Source organism: Mytilus trossulus, chromosome 7 (assembly GCF_036588685.1).
Source record: "Mytilus trossulus isolate FHL-02 chromosome 7, PNRI_Mtr1.1.1.hap1, whole genome shotgun sequence".
In the NCBI taxonomy this organism is placed as follows: Eukaryota; Metazoa; Mollusca; class Bivalvia; order Mytilida; family Mytilidae; genus Mytilus; species Mytilus trossulus.
This window is the reverse complement of record NC_086379.1, coordinates 67,033,576-67,052,577: the sequence shown is the minus strand read 5'-3', so window position 1 is coordinate 67,052,577 and position 19,002 is coordinate 67,033,576. Positions and strand designations below refer to the sequence as shown.

Here is a 19,002-nt window from a genome sequence, read left to right as displayed (position 1 = left end):
AAACAACTCTGATTTTTTTTAATTGAGAGAAAAATGTTATTCTGCTCTTATTCTTTTAGATAAGTAGTCTTTAGAATAAATAATACTAACCAATAAGCTTAGGTAGTTATTTATTGCATTTAAAAATTACTTCCCCTTAAAACTACCAGGAAATATTGGTTTTATCAAAACTATACAATATTTCCTATGGCGGGAGTGATCCCATATTTCCTTATAACTGTTCTAATAGTTATGGAAACAGAAACTCTGTTACAAATAACCAATACACCGGTAATATTTAATTTCTTAAGATATGATTGATTGATTGGAGTTTAATGCCACTTCTATCCCTATTACACTTTTTTTGACGATCAATGCATTTGAATGGGGACATGTAGTTGGAACCCCCCTTTTTAAAATGGCTGGATCCACCCCTGTTGACAATCCTAGTCAACTAAGATTGGATTGGCACTGCAAGATTCCAACACATAGAATTAGTGTTGACAGGCTAGCGATACAGCCGTTTGACCACTTAAACTAATGGGTCTTCAAGCTACCCTATATTAAGATATGAATGATGTTGTGATACTCTGGTTTACTGTGGATTCATTCCTTTTTATTCTCATGAAAACCAATTTTTACGGGTTGAGGACAAATGGTCTGCCTTAATAAACCTATAGAAAATTTTACTTTTTTGAACATTTAATATAAATTATCTGCCAATGAAATATTAAAAGGGTTGGAATTGTTTCGTAATGATCAAGAAAAAAAAATAATACCTACAAAATATGCAAATACTTTATGGGTTTGTAATTATATAATAAATAAAATAGTAGTATCATTATTTGAAAAAAAAGTTTAAAGCAGATTTTTTGTTTGAAACTGTTATTACACATATTCCTTATAAATAGAATCAGCTGCAATACAATCTCAACATCGTGCCATTGGTAATTTTTCAAGTACCGGTTTGATACTACTTATCCACAGCTTAAAGAGTCACTTACTGTATTTCTAAAGTAGGAATAATATAAGTGTTGGAAATTTTATCTTAAGTATATCAAACTCTAATACCTCTTAAAATTATATATATCATTGAGGTTGATACTCAGGCTAAAAGATTCATACTGTCCTTTATAAATATTTTTTTAAGAGGTCATTACTAGCAGTCTTTATGGTTGTATGCTTATATTACATTGTACATTGTTATATGTGACAAATGTCATTTCATGCAATGATTTGTGATATGTAAGCCTTCTATCACACTACAAACATAGTATTGTATGTGTTTCAAACATTATACAGGATAAAGCTAAAGGATGCAAAAGCATGGACTTTTTTTATACAACAAATTGGACCACTACTTCATATTTTAATTCTATAGAACCTAATCAGATTCTAGTAAGAATCAGGATTTGTTAATCAGTAGAAATGAATAAAAAATAATTATTGCACTGAAAAGTGCATTCAGTGAGTAAGACTTTTACCTTAAAGTGGAAAACTTAAGAATATTTTTCTTTCATTTATATCCTTATTAATAATTGGTCAAATAAATTTTTCAAACACCAATGTGATCAGGGTATATTGCAATATGCAGCTTATTATCAAAATTATAAACTGAAAATATTTACCTCATCAAGGTGGCTAGATTTCTGGCAGTGACATCGTCATTGTTTTTCATTTCAGCATATCTTTCACCAAGGGTCTTTGTAGTAGCTTTTAATGATGAATCTTTCTGTGAAGCATTTCTCTCTATTTTTCTTTCCTTTAAAGTTTTGGATCTTTCACGTCTTTTGGATCTAGTTCTTTGGAAATATTGGTCATCATCACCATCTAGTTGATCCAGTTGATCAAGCTTGTCAAATATCTGCTCCAACTTGATAGACTTTTTACGATTACGTACAACCAAAGTTTGAGGTTGACTAGAACTTCCATCAGGGACATGATCATAACCCATTATTGAAGTATTATGGCTGTAAATACACAATGGAATATTACAACCATATCTATATAATACAAGAGGGCACATCCTGAATTGTCTCACCTACTTAACAGATCATGATTGTATTTATGTTCAACACAATTTTAACACAACAGAGAAACAAAAACAAGGGATTATCTCAGGTGCTTCGGAAGGGTAAGCAGATAATACTTCACATGCTGCAGCCATCGTGTTGCTCATGTTATTTTAAATCAGAGATACTAAATAAGTTTATTTGGTAGGTCACATTTGGGTAAAAGGAGGAGGCAAGGTGAAAATTCACATAATAAAATATTTGGCAGTTTTTGAAGCATAAACTGAATCATGAAACACTGTCAAAGACATGGGACATGTACCGGTATACAAGGTATGCAATAGGGAAATTTGACCAATAGTTTCTTATACATGTTATAGCAATATCATTATAACTCTGGTGGATTGTTGCATCATTGTCAATCATGCAACATCAGAGATTCTGCAATTCTCTACACTTGATGTCAGATAAAAGTAGAGGTTGAACATATGACCGTATGCGTATACTCATATGGTCCGACCGTACGCGTATGGTCGGACCATATGAGTATAATACTCGTTTGGTTATTAACGGGCCGGACCATATGAGTATTTGGACCATATAGGTATATATACTTTTTTAAACTACATTATAAACGTTTCAATAATACAAAAACTTTATCTAAAAACACAGTGATGGTTTAAAACATGACAATTTTTTTAATTTTATAATCCAAAAAACTACGTAAAAATTTAATATTGATGCCATAATTAGTTTTCATCACTAGTTACATTCGTGCATATTGGTTTGGATAACATTCACTTCCACACGGTATCATAGCTTTTTTTGCATTTGCAAGAAATTTGTGCACGATCTTTTTCATTTACACATTTTGTTTGCGAGTGAAAAACAAGCCTTTTTTTGCAGCTGCGTTCCGAGGTCTTTGGCAATACTGATGTCTACGGTGTTTTTAAGAAGCTCTAGATCTCAAATCGCGTAAAATGACTGCAATACACCATCTTCACAACACAACTTAAATAAACTAATAGTATGCTACTTTCCAGTGACTTCTTATGTAACAGTTCATTAAGAAATTTTTGGAATTTAATTTTTTAGTCGACATATTCATGATATTGCCAATTACTCGTAATAACTAATCGGTAATGACCATCGGTATAAAATGTGTTTACTTTAAATTTGACAATTAAGTAAAATTAACTATGTGAAACTTCTTATTTTTATTTAGCTTATCTTTTTATTATAATATAATGATAGAATTACCTATATGATAGCGTATTTTGAATGAACGGTCATACCATATGAAGAGTTTAGAAGTATTAAAAGTAAACTGTAACAGAGTGTTAATTACCCCGACCATACGCGTATGGTCCGACCATACGCGTATGGTCGGACCATATGAGTATATACCCATATGGTCATGACCATACGCGTATGGTCCAAATACTCATATGGTCCGGAACATATATATCATAGGTAAACTCTTTTACACTCAGTAAACTCAGTTAAGTCGGCTTCATATCTTGACTTACATCTAGAAATTGACAATGAGGGTCGGTTGAAAAACAAAAGTTTATGACAAAAGAGATGATTTCAGCTTTCCAATTGTGAACTTTCCATTTCTAAGTAGCAACATTCCAGCAGCACCTGCATACGGGGTATATACATGTATCTCCCAATTGATACGATATGCCTGTGCTTGCATTTCCTATCATGATTTTATTGATAGAGGGTTGCTGCTCACAAGGAAGCTATTAAACCAAGAGTTCCAAATGGTGAAGTTGAAATCATCCCTTCATAAATTTTACGGACGCCATCACGAGTTGGTTGACTGTTATGGAATACTGTTTCACAAATGATATCAGATATGTTCCTTACGTCGTAACTACAATCCCCTTCCCTTTCATGAATGTGACCTACCGAATTAGACTATTTACCGGATTTGTAATCACATAAGCAACAAGACGGGTGCCACATGTGGAGCAGGATCTTCTTACCCTTTCGGAGCACCTGAGGTCACCCCTAGTTTTTGGTGGGGTTCATGTTGTTTATTCTTTAGTTATATATGTTGTGTCATGTTTACTACTGTTTTTCTGTTTGTCTTTTTCATTTTTAGCCATGGCGTTGTCAGTTTGTTTTAGATTTATGAGTTTGACTGTCCCTTTGGTATCTTTTGTCCCTCTTTTACACTACAAACTGTGAATCTTCATAAAATGTTAAACTGTGACTTATCTCCCTTTGGTATCTTCAAATGAAGGGGAAAAGTATGAAAAAAAAATTAATTTGTATGTTAATATTTTTTTGGAATAGCATATCCTAACTGATTTACTTCAGTGTTTGCTAATGTTATCAAAATTTGAATACCTTGGATAATCATGATAATCCTCCATTGGAATGACCTGGTTACCACTGGTTTCCCTTCTGTGGTGTCCATTATTGTACCCTCCAATGTTTGGTTCTTTATCATAACCTAAATAGGAATCATGTTGTTCCATAGTGTCAGGTTGTTTTTCTTCTTCTAGGAATTGGAAAGGATCATTTTCTAAAATCAAAACCAAAAGATTAGACAACCGAAAATTAAACATTTGCCTGTGACACAAGTGTTCCTTTTTGTATGCTGTATGTTCCTTTTCATAAAGTAAAAAAGCTTGAGAAATGAGTAAAACAACGGCCCTCTGACCAAATATGCTTTGCTCATTGTTGAAGGCTGTACCATGTGTACAGTGAGCTATAGTTATTAATGTCTGTATCATTTGATCTCTCGTAAAGAGTTGACTCATTGAAAATGTCATCCCATCTTTTTTTTTATATTTTAAACTGCTTTTTTCAATATTTTTTAAATCCTTAAAACTTATATCATTATTCCTTGTGCTTGCCATCATTATAAATATAATGCCATTTTTGTCTCTAACTTTCTATAACTGAAATCCTAAATTGTTTTCACAATCTAACAGTGTACATTGTAAGTAATTAAAAAGCTGTGTCATGGTGTCACAGTTATGTTTTTATTTGTTAACTTTATGACTTAAGGCACAACATCTTCTTAATATGGTTTATACCAACTAGTGTAAGTCTGTTTACCAATGTTATAAACACTGGCCTGTCACAATTGAGGTTTTGAATTTGGAGTCCTGTTCAACAACTAGACTAAGATCTTAAGTCGACTATGTTATGGTTCCTTTTCCTGCCAGTGGTGGATGCAGTGGGAGGGTACTGGGTTGGACCCCCCCCTTTTTTTTTTTAGGACAATCAATACATTTATTTGGGGACATCTAGTTGTCAATACCAGGTGGAAATAAGTTATTTATGTGTTTTACTCTTTGAGTTTGATTAGGTCATCCTTAAATACTAGTTACATTTACATAAATGTGATATATTAAATCAATCAATCCTCTTCCCTGAAAATCTAATACAAAATCTATCCTATTTACATTTCAGAAGATTAAACATACACTTACTTACATATGTAAATGTAACTAATCATTTTTCCATTCCAATATATGATCATAAACCATGTCAAACACTTCATGAACTTAAGAATCTTATTTGAATTTGAATGTCCTGAGGCTATTTAAATGGTCATAGTGAATTGATTTAAAACTTATGTACTGGTCAATCATATAGAAATGTTTGTATGTACAAATACCTGGATTTTCACCTATCAAAGGTGTACACACATCTATCCCATTTTCATCAGAGTTATTTACAATACTAGCCATGTTTGTTTACATCCTGAAACGTCAAGTTCATTTTACCTAATATCTCACTATGAACTTTTCCATTTTACTTTACAGAAGAGTCCATTGTCTAATTTTGGGTGAAATGCATTGTCTCCCTTATTTTCTATTTCAATTTTCTAATGAAAGGAAGCTATCTTGTATATATTTTCTACCACTCATTTTAACTGGTGCAAATTGTCATCAACTAGCAATGCTGTTAAGAAAATAAAAAAATGAAAAATCTTATGGGTAAAGGCAAGAAAACCTAAGATAAAATAAGTAAAAAATAACAGGATATTTACTAAAACAAAATACTTTAAAAAAAAAATAAGAAAAAAAATTGCATGACATGTGATATTGTATATGAAAATCATAAAATTTACAAAAAGGAGCATGTCTACTTGATACCTCTCAATGTGTAAAAGATATATTGGTACATGAAATACAAGTCCCTATAATAGTTCAAATATCTCTGCTTTATGATTATTTCAAAATCCTCAAAATTTAAAGGTATTAAATTATTAAAGTAAACTTTTTTACCAAACTTAAATGCTGAATGAATTTGTTAAGGATTCATGAAAGCATACTCAAAGCATTGGCAGATCCAGGGGAAGGGGGAGTTCTGGGGTTGGAAACTCCCTTCTTTAAATTATCAAATCATTTGAATGGTTGGAACCTTCCTTCCTTTTGGGTTTGGAACCCCCTTTTAAAAATAGCTGTTTTTTGCCACTGCAAATTATTGTGAAACATTTGAACTTTGATGAAAAAGGTAAGTCCCTGAGCACTGGAGTAAAATTATTCAAGATCCAATATTATCCAATACGTTTAATATGGAATCTTACATAATTGTGTAAAAATTAGGTTAAGAATGTTTTTCTCTGTACGGATGTGGTAAGACAGATAAATATGAGGTAATAAGCATTTTTTTTGTAGTTGAAGTGAAATTCGAATCTTTGCCCTTTACCAACTACCTAAGCTTCCAAATTCAATTATTAATTTTAAACATTTGGTGCAACCAAGTAATATTTGAAATTTTAAAGAATCAAAACAAAAAATAAATCTAATATCAATTTGATTTAATTTTGCCTTCACATACTTTTATTTCAGGTATTAAAGCTATACGTAAAACTTTTCCATATTTTTTCACATTAGGGTAAAATACAGTGCATATAGTTGTTTCTTTGCCTTAATTAATATAAATGGAAATTTTTAACAATCTCGACTTGCTATACAGCCCTTGCACAGTCGGCTCTTTGCCTTACCTTGGTGATACTTTGACTATAACCAATGAGATAACATACATAAACATTAATATTATTTGTCACTTTAGTTTGATACCATCTTATTTATGATTTTTTTTGGTCTAAAACTAATCTAAAAGGTGACTTACTGTGTTTTATTTTCTTTTATTCCTCAAGGATTAAATTTTAAATTGTCCTAACCTTCATTTCCTTGTATTGTAAATTGTAGTTTTCTTTAAAGAAAAATGTTACCAAATTGTGTAATAAAATGTAATTCATCAAATTTTACATGAAACCTATTCATAGATCAAACACAACAAAATAACAGGTAATATGAGCCTAGTATCAGGTTTTTGTAAAATAGATTTTCATATTATTTGAAATATAACTTGGCCTAATGATTATCCTATAGATCTAACATTAGTTTCCATAACGTCCTGTTAATCTGTACTGAAAAATATATAACAGCTGCAAGCAGTATTTATTGCTTATATAATAATAAAAATTTTGAATATTTTTAAGGGTCAGGATTCTTATTACTTATTTTATACTGATTGAAGTACAAAAACAGAAGAAAATGAAGATAGCTTAAACCTGCCTTAAAATGGCTACACTCATTGATATAATTCATTATAAGGTTGGGAATTATATTTTTTTTTTAAATTATTACAGTTATCTCCCCTTTTCGCTTTGATGAAGGCTTTCGATTTTTTTTTCTTCATAAAATATGACAAAAATATATATGCAGTAAAAAAATGTTTTAAAAGACATAAGTTAGAATTATAAATCATAAGCCGCATTATGAAATTCAAGTTGAGTACCTGTTAAACCAGCCTTTTTACATGTAATTTTAGAAATGTAATTGCTATTACAATGAGTTCATAAACAATAATGATTCCAAGTACTTCCTTCCTACTGATCATACAGTGAAGTCTACTTGTCAGAACATTATTGACAAATCAATTGTACTTTATATAACTATTTTACTGTCTCAAATTTCAATATATAAGTTCTTCCTAAGAGACACTTCAGAGTAATTTAAGTTGGTATGAAGTACTTTCAGTAAGTAATTGCTAGTATTTGAAGTGTTCCAAACCCAGGATAAAAAAGGGGGTCCAACTATATGTCCCTATTCAAATGCATTGATAGTCTCCAAAAATGGGGGTTCCGACTCCCTGTCCCCTCTTTTCTGTATCCACCACTGTACAGTATCTGTTCCTGACAGAATAAAGGATATATAATGTTTGATCCAACAGAAATAGATATTATGGCATTGTATATAACAACTCAAGTTTCCAGGGGAACTTTTGTATTAATTTAATTAGGATGACATATGCAGATAAGTTATCAATAAGTTAACAACTACATAGTTTTTAAACCTTATCGACTGGACAACGTGAACTCATTCAATCAAGAAAATAGCTTTAAAGGATTGTAATTGTGTCTTTTAAGCACTTCATGTCACCAATGTCATACAGCATGTACAGCTGTACACCATTAATTACCCTTCCTAAATCAAAAAGTTTTATACCTGAAAATTAAACCTAACATAAGTTACATTACATTATTTTTACTTCACAAAAAAGAAAGCCAGGTGTATAATCCTCAAGACAGACATTTTTATAGTAATAAATTGGAACACTTATTGCATGGTATAGAACATGGTGTTCCAATAGCCTGCTTTCACTTTAAAATTTCCCACCAGTTTAAGCATTAATAATTAAACTGATAATATATAAAATAGAAACTGATAATATATAAAATAGAAACATTCCTTACCTTTAACCATACAAATCTGTATCAAGGTATTCAACAAATAAAATTTAAATCTATGTAATATTAAAGTTCATTCATCGTGACATTAAATTCGAAATAAACTCATACAAAAGCAATTACTCACCACTTGTGAATATGAAAATAGTTCATGTCCTCTTCTTGATCACGTTGATTATTTACACCGATATGATATTGATATTTCGATAATTTTTATTTGAATATTACTTCCTAGATATTGAGCTCTACCTAAGGGAGGCAATAAAAATGTTAACCTTTGTTGTTGTTTATATTGATTTCAAAAGGATCAATTCACCACTGTCCTTGGATTGGGTTATTAAATCCAGGTAACAAGGTAATTGTTATGGGACTTACTTTCCCCGTCATAACAATAAGAATAAAGATAATACCAAACTCCTGAATAGGAAATTGTTACTTTATATTGAAAGGATGTGTGAAACTTCATACAAATTAAATTGTTTATAAAATACTTTTCTAACTATTCAAAACATTATAACCGCAAGTCTGGTACCAATATATATTAATGTGTAAGTCAATCCCTGCTCAAGTCAAATCACTCAATGATAAACAAAGCTTGGAATACTTTCTATTCTTTACCCAATTTCTTAATACACTATGGCTTTCGTAATAGTAAAACTTGAAAACCAATAAAACTTCAGATAAAATGATTAAACAATGGATAATGATAAAAAAGATGAAGGAATATATTAAAACATATCCATTAAATTCAATGCATTAAGAAAGGGGGGATATAAAACAGTTCTAGAGTTGTCTCATTGGCACTCACACCACATCTTCTTATATCTATCTATAAGCTTGGCCTTAAAATAAACTTAAGAATTTAAATATAGGACATTGCATGGGTGAAAAAGCAGGCCTGATATAAATTGTGAAGAAATCTTACACTAACAATACTTTAAATGGTATTGTTACAATGGGTTTTATGATGTTCAGTTACACCCCTTTCTACAATGTAGTTAGTCAAGAGTGAATTTATTTTAATAATGTCTTCAAAAAATTATTTGGTGCAAATTATTTCATCAGAATAACTTTTATTATTAAAATTCCATATCTGCATATAAAAATACAATGGAAGTGATAAAAATTATAAAACACATTCTCAGGTATACCCTAGATTTGTTCTCTTTGAGGTCCCACTTATATAGGATTCTCTAATATTTATATGCATGCTCATGTATGCATGTATGTATTAATCTTACCTAATGTTTGCATATGGATTATATCTTTAATGGGACTAATATATTAAATCTAGTGTTTTTAAGTCTAATATAGTTTAATATAGTTTGTCACCCTTGATGAACCATTTAATATTTAGTTGAAATTTGTGTGATAATTTCCTCAATAGAGTAAAAAAAATTGTTTATGAAATATGAAATTTATTAAAAAAAACAAGAATGTGTTTATAATATACGGATGCCTCACTCCTACTGTCATTTTCTATCTTCAATGGACCCTGAAATTAGGGAAAAAAACTCTAATTTGGCACTAAAATTAGAAACTAGAGGCTCTAAAGAGCCGGTGTCGCTCACCTTGGTCTATGTGAATATTAAACAAAGGACACAGATGGATTCATGATAAAAATTGTATTTTGGTGATGGTGATGTGTTTGTACATCTTCCTTTACTGAACATTCTTGCTGCTTACAATTATTTCTATCTATAATGAACTTGGCCCAGTAGTTTCAGTGGGAAATTTAGTAAAAATTTACAAATTTTATGAAAATTGTTAAAAATTGGCTATAAAGGACAATAACTCCTTAGGGGGTCAATTGACCATTTTGGTCATATTGACTTATTTTTAGGTCTTACTTTTCTGTACATTATTGCTTATTACAGTTTATCTCTATCTATAATAATATTCAAGATAATAACCAAAAACAACAAAATTTTCCATTAATTATCAATTCAGGGGCAGCAACCCAACAACGGGTTGTCGGATTCATCTGAAAATTTCAGGGCAGATAGATCTTGACCTGATACACAATTTTATCCCAAATCAGATTTGCTCTAAATGCTTTGGTTTTTGCTTGAAATCATATCATTGGGAACAGGTGTACTAAGTTTCAAGTTGACTGTATTTCAACTTCATCAAAAACTAATGTGACCAAAAACTTGAACCTGAAGTGGGACAGACAGACAAATGGACAAACAACAAACAAACAGACACACAGACTGAAAAATAAAATTGTATGACTGATCTTTTAGTCTGTTTAATTTCTCTCTATCTTTTTTAGATTTTGCTCAAAACACAAAAGAGGGTAAAATAAATCCTAATTTAATGCCAATCAATCTCACTGACAGAGAGTCCTCTAACTATTTTGGCAAAATTTGACTTTTAATAGATTGTGGCCAAGTTTTGTTAAATTTTTCCCAATAGTTCAGAGTAGAAGATTTTTGTAAAAGTGAATGGACAAGGACGAAAACAACAAGCACTAAAAGACGATAAAAGCTCACTTGGCCTTTCATAAAGAAAAAGTAAGCAGAAAAAAGTCAAAATATAATTTATTAAATGCTTAACAGAACAATCACAGACAGTAGATAATAAGAAAATAAAAAAACTTAATAGAATAAAAACGTAACAAATAATCTAAAATTAAAACAATTTTTACCTTAACTGTTGATTGTCCGGCTAGATATTGTAAAACTCTCAATAATCACAGCTAAAACTTTATACATACAAATGTCATGTACTAAATGCAATTTCACAAACATCAAAGTACATAAAATCTTAAGGTTATGTCTTTAGGCATGTAAAAATATTTAACTTTTTTAAAACAAAGATTACAAAGATTAATATAGATAAAACATATTTTAAAAGAGACTTGAAATGTGTATAAGTTTTAATTAAGAAATGACTGTAATATTTTTTTCTGTCTATGAAGAAATAACATAAAAAATTTGGTGCACACTGAATGACTGCCTAGCGGGTTATTTAACAGTGTGCACCAATTTTTTTATGTTATTTCGAATAGACAGAAAAAAATTTACAGTCATTTCTGATAATTTAATTCTAAATTTCATTTTAAACTGTAGAAAAACATGAAAAAATGTTGATGACGTCTCAGTCACATGACTAAATTATGTCTATGGGCTTATAACGTCAGCCAATCAGAAGACGTGTTACATCAAAATTAAATTATTTTAAAATGTTAAATAGTGGGCTCCTTATTAATTGGGGATACTAATTTTTATAAATTTCTTTGGTGAAGCCTAAAGGTGAACCATGAATTTAAGTGTTCAACAAAATACAGATTTCCTATTGGCTTGAATACAGAATTTGTTAGAATCTTGAAAAAACATAAATAATCCAAAATATTTAAAAACTGATTCTCCTAAAATGAGTATATAAATATAAAAACAAGAGGCTCTCAAGAGCCTGAATCGCTCACCTTAATTTTTTTGGTTAAATCTCTCATCAATGATTATTTTGGCTTTTCAATTTATTTAAATGTTCTTTGAATCGTCCTATTTTCCTCAAAAGCAAAAAAAAAAATAATTTTCTCCTATGTTCTATTTTAGCCTTAGGAGCTATGTTTCTTGACATACAAGGAAATAAAATATAAAATTTATACTAGATACTCTGAAACTCATTTAGCCTAAGTTTGGCTTTGACTCCTTAAGGGGTCAATTGACAATTTTGGTCAAATTGACTTATTTGTAGATTTTACTTTGTTTTAAAACATTTTTGCTGTTAACAGTTTATCTGTATCTATAATAATATTCAAGATAATAACCAAAAACTGCAAAATTTCTTTAAAATCATCAATTCAGGGGCATAATACCTGAAAAACCAGTTACCCAATTCGGCTGAAAATTTCAGGACAGGTAGACCTTGACCTAATAAATACTTTAACTTTTTGTCTTATTTGCTCTAAATGCTGGAGTTTTTGAGATATAAGCCAAAAACTGCATTTTACCCTATGTTCTATTTTAAGTAAAGGCGGCCATGTTTTTGACATATCAAAAATAGAAGCACAAACTTTGTGCAGGATAACCTAAGGAACAATCATGCTAAGTTTCATCCAAATCCATTTAGTAGTTTCAGAGGAGAAGATGTTTGAAAAATTGTTAACGACGACAGACGATGACGACGACGATGGACGCCAAGTGATGAGAAAAGCTCACATTTCCTTTTAGGAAAGGTGAGCTAAAAAATGATACGAGAAACTTAATTGAATGAATTAACTACTATTGCAGTTTGTAATGCCGCCTGTTTGTCTTTTGAGATCTTTCTGACAGGAAACAAATTATTTTTGATTTTCTTTAATTTAAGAATTGAATGCTTCTTTTTGTAAATTTATTGGGATGTAAAAGCGTTGACCGAAGTACATTTTGTATGAAGCGTGGAAGCGATTCATTCTAAAAATGTATGCACAGTCAACTTTTATACAACCCTCTTAAGTTACAAAAAGAAGCATTGAATACTTATAATTACATTTTTTTAGCTAGGATCATGAAAACATGATTTTTATCAAGTTTTATTTAATTCACCTATGAACTTTATTGTGGGACCTTGTGTCATCATGGATGATAATTCTTATTGTCTAATGCAATTGCTTACAGAATAACATGTGATGTGCAGTTAGCCAAGCAGAATAACGTATTATAATGAAACATACATCTAATGTAATTATTAGATTATGGTGTTGGTGAGCAACTTTTAAAATTTAATACCGAGGAAACACTATTTATTTTTTACAAAAAGTGTCAATCTCTATAAATTACATCTGTATCAACAGCATACACTCAGAGTATGGATTATTGCTTAAATTCTTTACCTTCATATTGAATTTGATCTAAGTGAGGCTCTATGTAAAAGTCTTGTTCTGCAAACCTCACTCTTAATCCTTTATTTCCTGCCATAATTCTTAAAAAGATAGTACCTTCACTTATGTATATTTAAAAAAAATCACAGATAATCTATCTATTTTTCGAATAAGGCATCAGAAGAACTTGACTGTTAATCCTTTGAGTATTTTTTCCCAAAGTTCTTGGAAAAATAGTATCATTTCTTGTGCATAATTTCAAAATTCAGGGATAATCACTTTATTTTTTTGAGTTAGTCAAAATCCTATTGGACTATCATTGTACTCTGCTGTTTGATGAACTTTTCCCATTACGATGAAAGTCTTGAGTTAACATAAACAATGGCAGTTTCCTCTGAAGAATACTTCTGTTTTAGGTTTCACATTATAATTTGAGTCTTGAGTTAACAATGGCAGTTTCCTCTGTTAGAGCAAATGGAGAATGAAAATGAAATACTTCAGTATTTGAGAAAACAAAACATTTTGTCATCCATTTTGTCATTCATTTTGTCATCCATTTTGTTATCCATTAAGAATTAGTAGCATCTAAGTGTTCTAGGATTTCATTCAGCTGAGCTACAAGGAACTGTTTGTCTCTTCCTTCCTGTTAATTAAAATAGAAAGTTTCAATATTAACAAGATCATTCACAGGAACAAGTACTTGTAGGCACTTATAAAAAGATAAACAAAAATTGATAAAATCATATATGGGTTTTACTCATTGCTGAAGGTCATACAGTGACCTATAGCTGTTAATTTTTGTGTCATTTGGTCTCTTGTGGAGGGTTGTCTCATTGGCATTAATACCACATGTTCTTATTTTTATATAAACCAAACATGTATTAGATAACTCTAGTGACTTTTCTTTAAAAATCAACAAACAAACAACTATAAGAATCTCCATTGGAGCCTCTTAACACATTTAAACAATTGATATGGTCAAAATCATGTAAGCTATTTTAAAACATTGACCTTTGAATTCAGTATTTTTACTCGTATTAACTTCTCTTTTGATTTTTTTTAATTTGTAAAGGCAACCATTTGATTTCTGCTGTAATTTTATGATACAGACTAATATTTTAATATACATGAATTATAATGATAACAGTGAAGTACACCTTTGACACTTTTGATACTTTAAAGAAGAAATAGTAACTTTTTTTTATTTGAGTTATAATTTACCTCAGTAAGCTCTTCTTGTATTAGTTCTGCTTGTCTCTTGCTTCCCTCTTTAGATGCCCAGTAACCATACATTATAGAACTGAAATCACACACAAAATCAATCGCATCAAAACTAAAATCAATAGAAGAGACCCACAGTCACCATCAGGCCCGTAGCCAGGAATTTCCAAAGGGGGCTTCATTGGATTCACAAACTCGACTTTAACAGTCACAATTCGAACAGAACATTGACTTTAACAGTGCTTATTTGTTTTCAAGTGGGGGTTCATCTGAACCCCCCAAACCCCCCCCCCCCCCCCCCCCCCCTGGCTACGGGTATGACCATACATTATAAAACTAAAATGACACACAATATAACTGCAGTCACACCAAAAGCAAAAGAAGGTCCGAGAACACAATTATTTCGTAGTGCATTTCTTTTAGAACATAAATGGAAATAAAAAAAATCCCACCTGCGCTTTCTCAAAGAAACTTTTACAGTGTGTTGTACTACTTTTGGGACAAATTATATCAAATTTATAGAAAACTTCATCGCCTCTAACTCAAAATATGGACAATTATATGTTTAGGGCGTCTTGAAATCTTTTGACAGCTTCCGAAGTGCTCATTTTCAACCTTTTTCAGCTGGACCAAATCACTACTTTCCTTTAAAATTCTGGACCCAAATTTTTTTACAGTGTAATTTCATCCCCCTTCTTGCAATTTGAGGCATTGAACATGGAGAAATAAATTTGGAAGGGGTATAAAAATTAATGGCAAGTAACCCACTGTCAACACTAGGGACTATATTTGTGAACAACGAAAATCAAGGGACGACAATGGTGGTCTCGGACCTAATAGGGTAGAAAGAGTTGACAAATCTTAAAAAAACTTGGTATGAACAAAGCTTAATGTATTATAACACTGCTTACAAAGTTTCATGACAATAGGATGTATATTATAGACATTAGGTTAAGTTCTATACTCATCTTTGCGTGTAAAATTTTGACGTTAAAATTGAAAAATTTCAACTATCAACATTTGGGGCTTTAAAAATTAAAATATTGCAAAAAAATACTTTTTAAATGCCTTAATATATAACTTATCATGTACTGAAAGCAATAGAGTACTCATTTGATTTATCAGACTTGGCATAATTATTCAAAAGTCAAATTTATATGAGCCAGCGCCTACAAATTTAGGTTTTTCAATGAAGGGGGGCCTTACATGAAGATGTAATATTTTCCAGCAATTTTAAATTTGTGAAGCTTTTTGGTTATAAATAATCCTTACATATGTATTTAAAGTACTTTAAATGGAAAGAAAAGTTACAAATAACATATCATATTAGTTTAAAAGGGTCTTAGGCCAAGTAAGACTGGAAAAAATAGGCCGTGCCACATATTTACATTAAAAAATGCATATTGAGGCTATAAGAAATAAAAATTTGTGTCTTTTTTATCATTTCTATACTCATGTGACATGATACAACAAATCTGAGCACAAAAAGACTCTTGCAATTAACTTTTCTTACAAGCAGTATGGGCTGAATCAAAGAATTTTGCCTTTTTAGGGAAAAACTTGCATGCAATTTATTCTCAACAGGCTTATATTTAAACCACTTGCTATCCTACAGAAGAAAAGAAATATATTATGTGAAATGGAACAGGTACAATAGACATTGTAAAGTGCATTTGATACAAATTTAGTGAGGTCTCTAATATGGACATCAGATTTTATATACCAAGCTCCCCACTATTGACTTCATCCAAACAAGGCGTTAGACAAGGGTCATTTATACAACACATTTTGCAAATTTCATCTGAGATAAACTTCTTTTCTGTAGATTCAGAGTTCATAAATAAGTAAAAGAAGCAGATAAAGGCATAGAAACACAAATATTGACACATAAAAACCTGTCAGATAGAAAGTCAGGATGCCATTTATGCATCAATATTGAAAAAGTTATAAAATGCATATTTTGACCATAAAATGCCAAAATTGGTTGTTTTTGCAGAAATTCTATAAAATAAAAGTTTAAATCCTTTAGTTTCATGCTATTTGACAAGTTGACACCATCAAATCATTTAGGGAAGTTGCCAGAGTACAAATTCTATATTTACAGATTTCACCTCTTAGGTCTGAGAACACAATTATTTCGTAGTGCATTTCTTTTAGAACATAAATGGAAATAAAAAAAATCCCACCTGCGCTTTCTCAAAGAAACTTTTACAGTGTGTTGTACTACTTTTGGGACAAATTATATCAAATTTATAGAAAACTTCATCGCCTCTAACTCAAAATATGGACAATTATATGTTTAGGGCGTCTTGAAATCTTTTGACAGCTTCCGAAGTGCTCATTTTCAACCTTTTTCAGCTGGACCAAATCACTACTTTCCTTTAAAATTCTGGACCCAAATTTTTTTACAGTGTAATTTCATCCCCCTTCTTGCAATTTGAGGCATTGAACATGGAGAAATAAATTTGGAAGGGGTATAAAAATTAATGGCAAGTAACCCACTGTCAACACTAGGGACTATATTTGTGAACAACGAAAATCAAGGGACGACAATGGTGGTCTCGGACCTAATAGGGTAGAAAGAGTTGACAAATCTTAAAAAAACTTGGTATGAACAAAGCTTAATGTATTATAACACTGCTTACAAAGTTTCATGACAATAGGATGTATATTATAGACATTAGGTTAAGTTCTATACTCATCTTTGCGTGTAAAATTTTGACGTTAAAATTGAAAAATTTCAACTATCAACATTTGGGGCTTTAAAAATTAAAATATTGCAAAAAAATACTTTTTAAATGCCTTAATATATAACTTATCATGTACTGAAAGCAATAGAGTACTCATTTGATTTATCAGACTTGGCATAATTATTCAAAAGTCAAATTTATATGAGCCAGCGCCTACAAATTTAGGTTTTTCAATGAAGGGGGGCCTTACATGAAGATGTAATATTTTCCAGCAATTTTAAATTTGTGAAGCTTTTTGGTTATAAATAATCCTTACATATGTATTTAAAGTACTTTAAATGGAAAGAAAAGTTACAAATAACATATCATATTAGTTTAAAAGGGTCTTAGGCCAAGTAAGACTGGAAAAAAATTAGGATCAATTTAGGCCGTGCCACATATTTACATTAAAAAATGCATATTGAGGCTATAAGAAATAAAAATTTGTGTCTTTTTTATCATTTCTATACTCATGTGACATGATACAACAAATCTGAGCACAAAAAGACTCTTGCAATTAACTTTTCTTACAAGCAGTATGGGCTGAATCAAAGAATTTTGCCTTTTTAGGGAAAAACTTGCATGCAATTTATTCTCAACAGGCTTATATTTAAACCACTTGCTATCCTACAGAAGAAAAGAAATATATTATGTGAAATGGAACAGGTACAATAGACATTGTAAAGTGCATTTGATACAAATTTAGTGAGGTCTCTAATATGGACATCAGATTTTATATACCAAGCTCCCCACTATTGACTTCATCCAAACAAGGCGTTAGACAAGGGTCATTTATACAACACATTTTGCAAATTTCATCTGAGATAAACTTCTTTTCTGTAGATTCAGAGTTCATAAATAAGTAAAAGAAGCAGATAAAGGCATAGAAACACAAATATTGACACATAAAAACCTGTCAGATAGAAAGTCAGGATGCCATTTATGCATCAATATTGAAAAAGTTATAAAATGCATATTTTGACCATAAAATGCCAAAATTGGTTGTTTTTGCAGAAATTCTATAAAATAAAAGTTTAAATCCTTTAGTTTCATGCTATTTGACAAGTTGACACCATCAAATCATTTAGGGAAGTTGCCAGAGTACAAATTCTATATTTACAGATTTCACCTCTTAGGTCTGAGAACACAATTATTTCGTAGTGCATTTCTTTTAGAACATAAATGGAAATAAAAAAAATCCCACCTGCGCTTTCTCAAAGAAACTTTTACAGTGTGTTGTACTACTTTTGGGACAAATTATATCAAATTTATAGAAAACTTCATCGCCTCTAACTCAAAATATGGACAATTATATGTTTAGGGCGTCTTGAAATCTTTTGACAGCTTCCGAAGTGCTCATTTTCAACCTTTTTCAGCTGGACCAAATCACTACTTTCCTTTAAAATTCTGGACCCAAATTTTTTTACAGTGTAATTTCATCCCCCTTCTTGCAATTTGAGGCATTGAACATGGAGAAATAAATTTGGAAGGGGTATAAAAATTAATGGCAAGTAACCCACTGTC

The 19,002-nt window shown here is 30.8% G+C and overlaps 2 protein-coding genes across 7 annotated transcripts in view; both read right to left on the bottom strand.

Moving 5' to 3' along the window:
- LOC134725636 (transmembrane channel-like protein 7) overlaps positions 1-13,625 on the bottom strand; it is a 30,475-nt gene extending 16,850 nt beyond the window's left edge. The window contains exons 1-3 of one of the 5 annotated variants that reach the window (XM_063589619.1): positions 13,541-13,625; positions 4,353-4,530; positions 1,608-1,949 (exon numbers count right to left, since the gene is read on the bottom strand). In XM_063589619.1, coding sequence (XP_063445689.1) covers positions 1,608-1,949; positions 4,353-4,530; positions 13,541-13,625 — 605 coding nt within the window. Of the gene's footprint in view, positions 1-1,607; positions 1,950-4,352; positions 4,531-5,450; positions 5,611-5,634; positions 5,800-8,727; positions 8,824-8,848; positions 9,058-13,540 lie in introns of those variants that run through there. The other 4 variants (XM_063589622.1, XM_063589621.1, XM_063589620.1 and 1 more) reach the window with 4 other exon arrangements.
- A 332-nt stretch (positions 13,626-13,957) lies between these two features.
- LOC134725637 (transmembrane channel-like protein 7) overlaps positions 13,958-19,002 on the bottom strand; it is a 30,630-nt gene continuing 25,585 nt past the window's right edge. For both annotated transcript variants that reach the window (XM_063589624.1, XM_063589625.1), the window contains 2 exons: positions 14,750-14,828; positions 13,958-14,171 (listed from right to left, as the gene is read on the bottom strand). In XM_063589624.1, the coding sequence (XP_063445694.1) occupies positions 14,097-14,171; positions 14,750-14,828 (154 nt within the window). In that variant the 3' untranslated portion in view covers positions 13,958-14,096. The remainder of the gene's footprint in view (positions 14,172-14,749; positions 14,829-19,002) is intronic.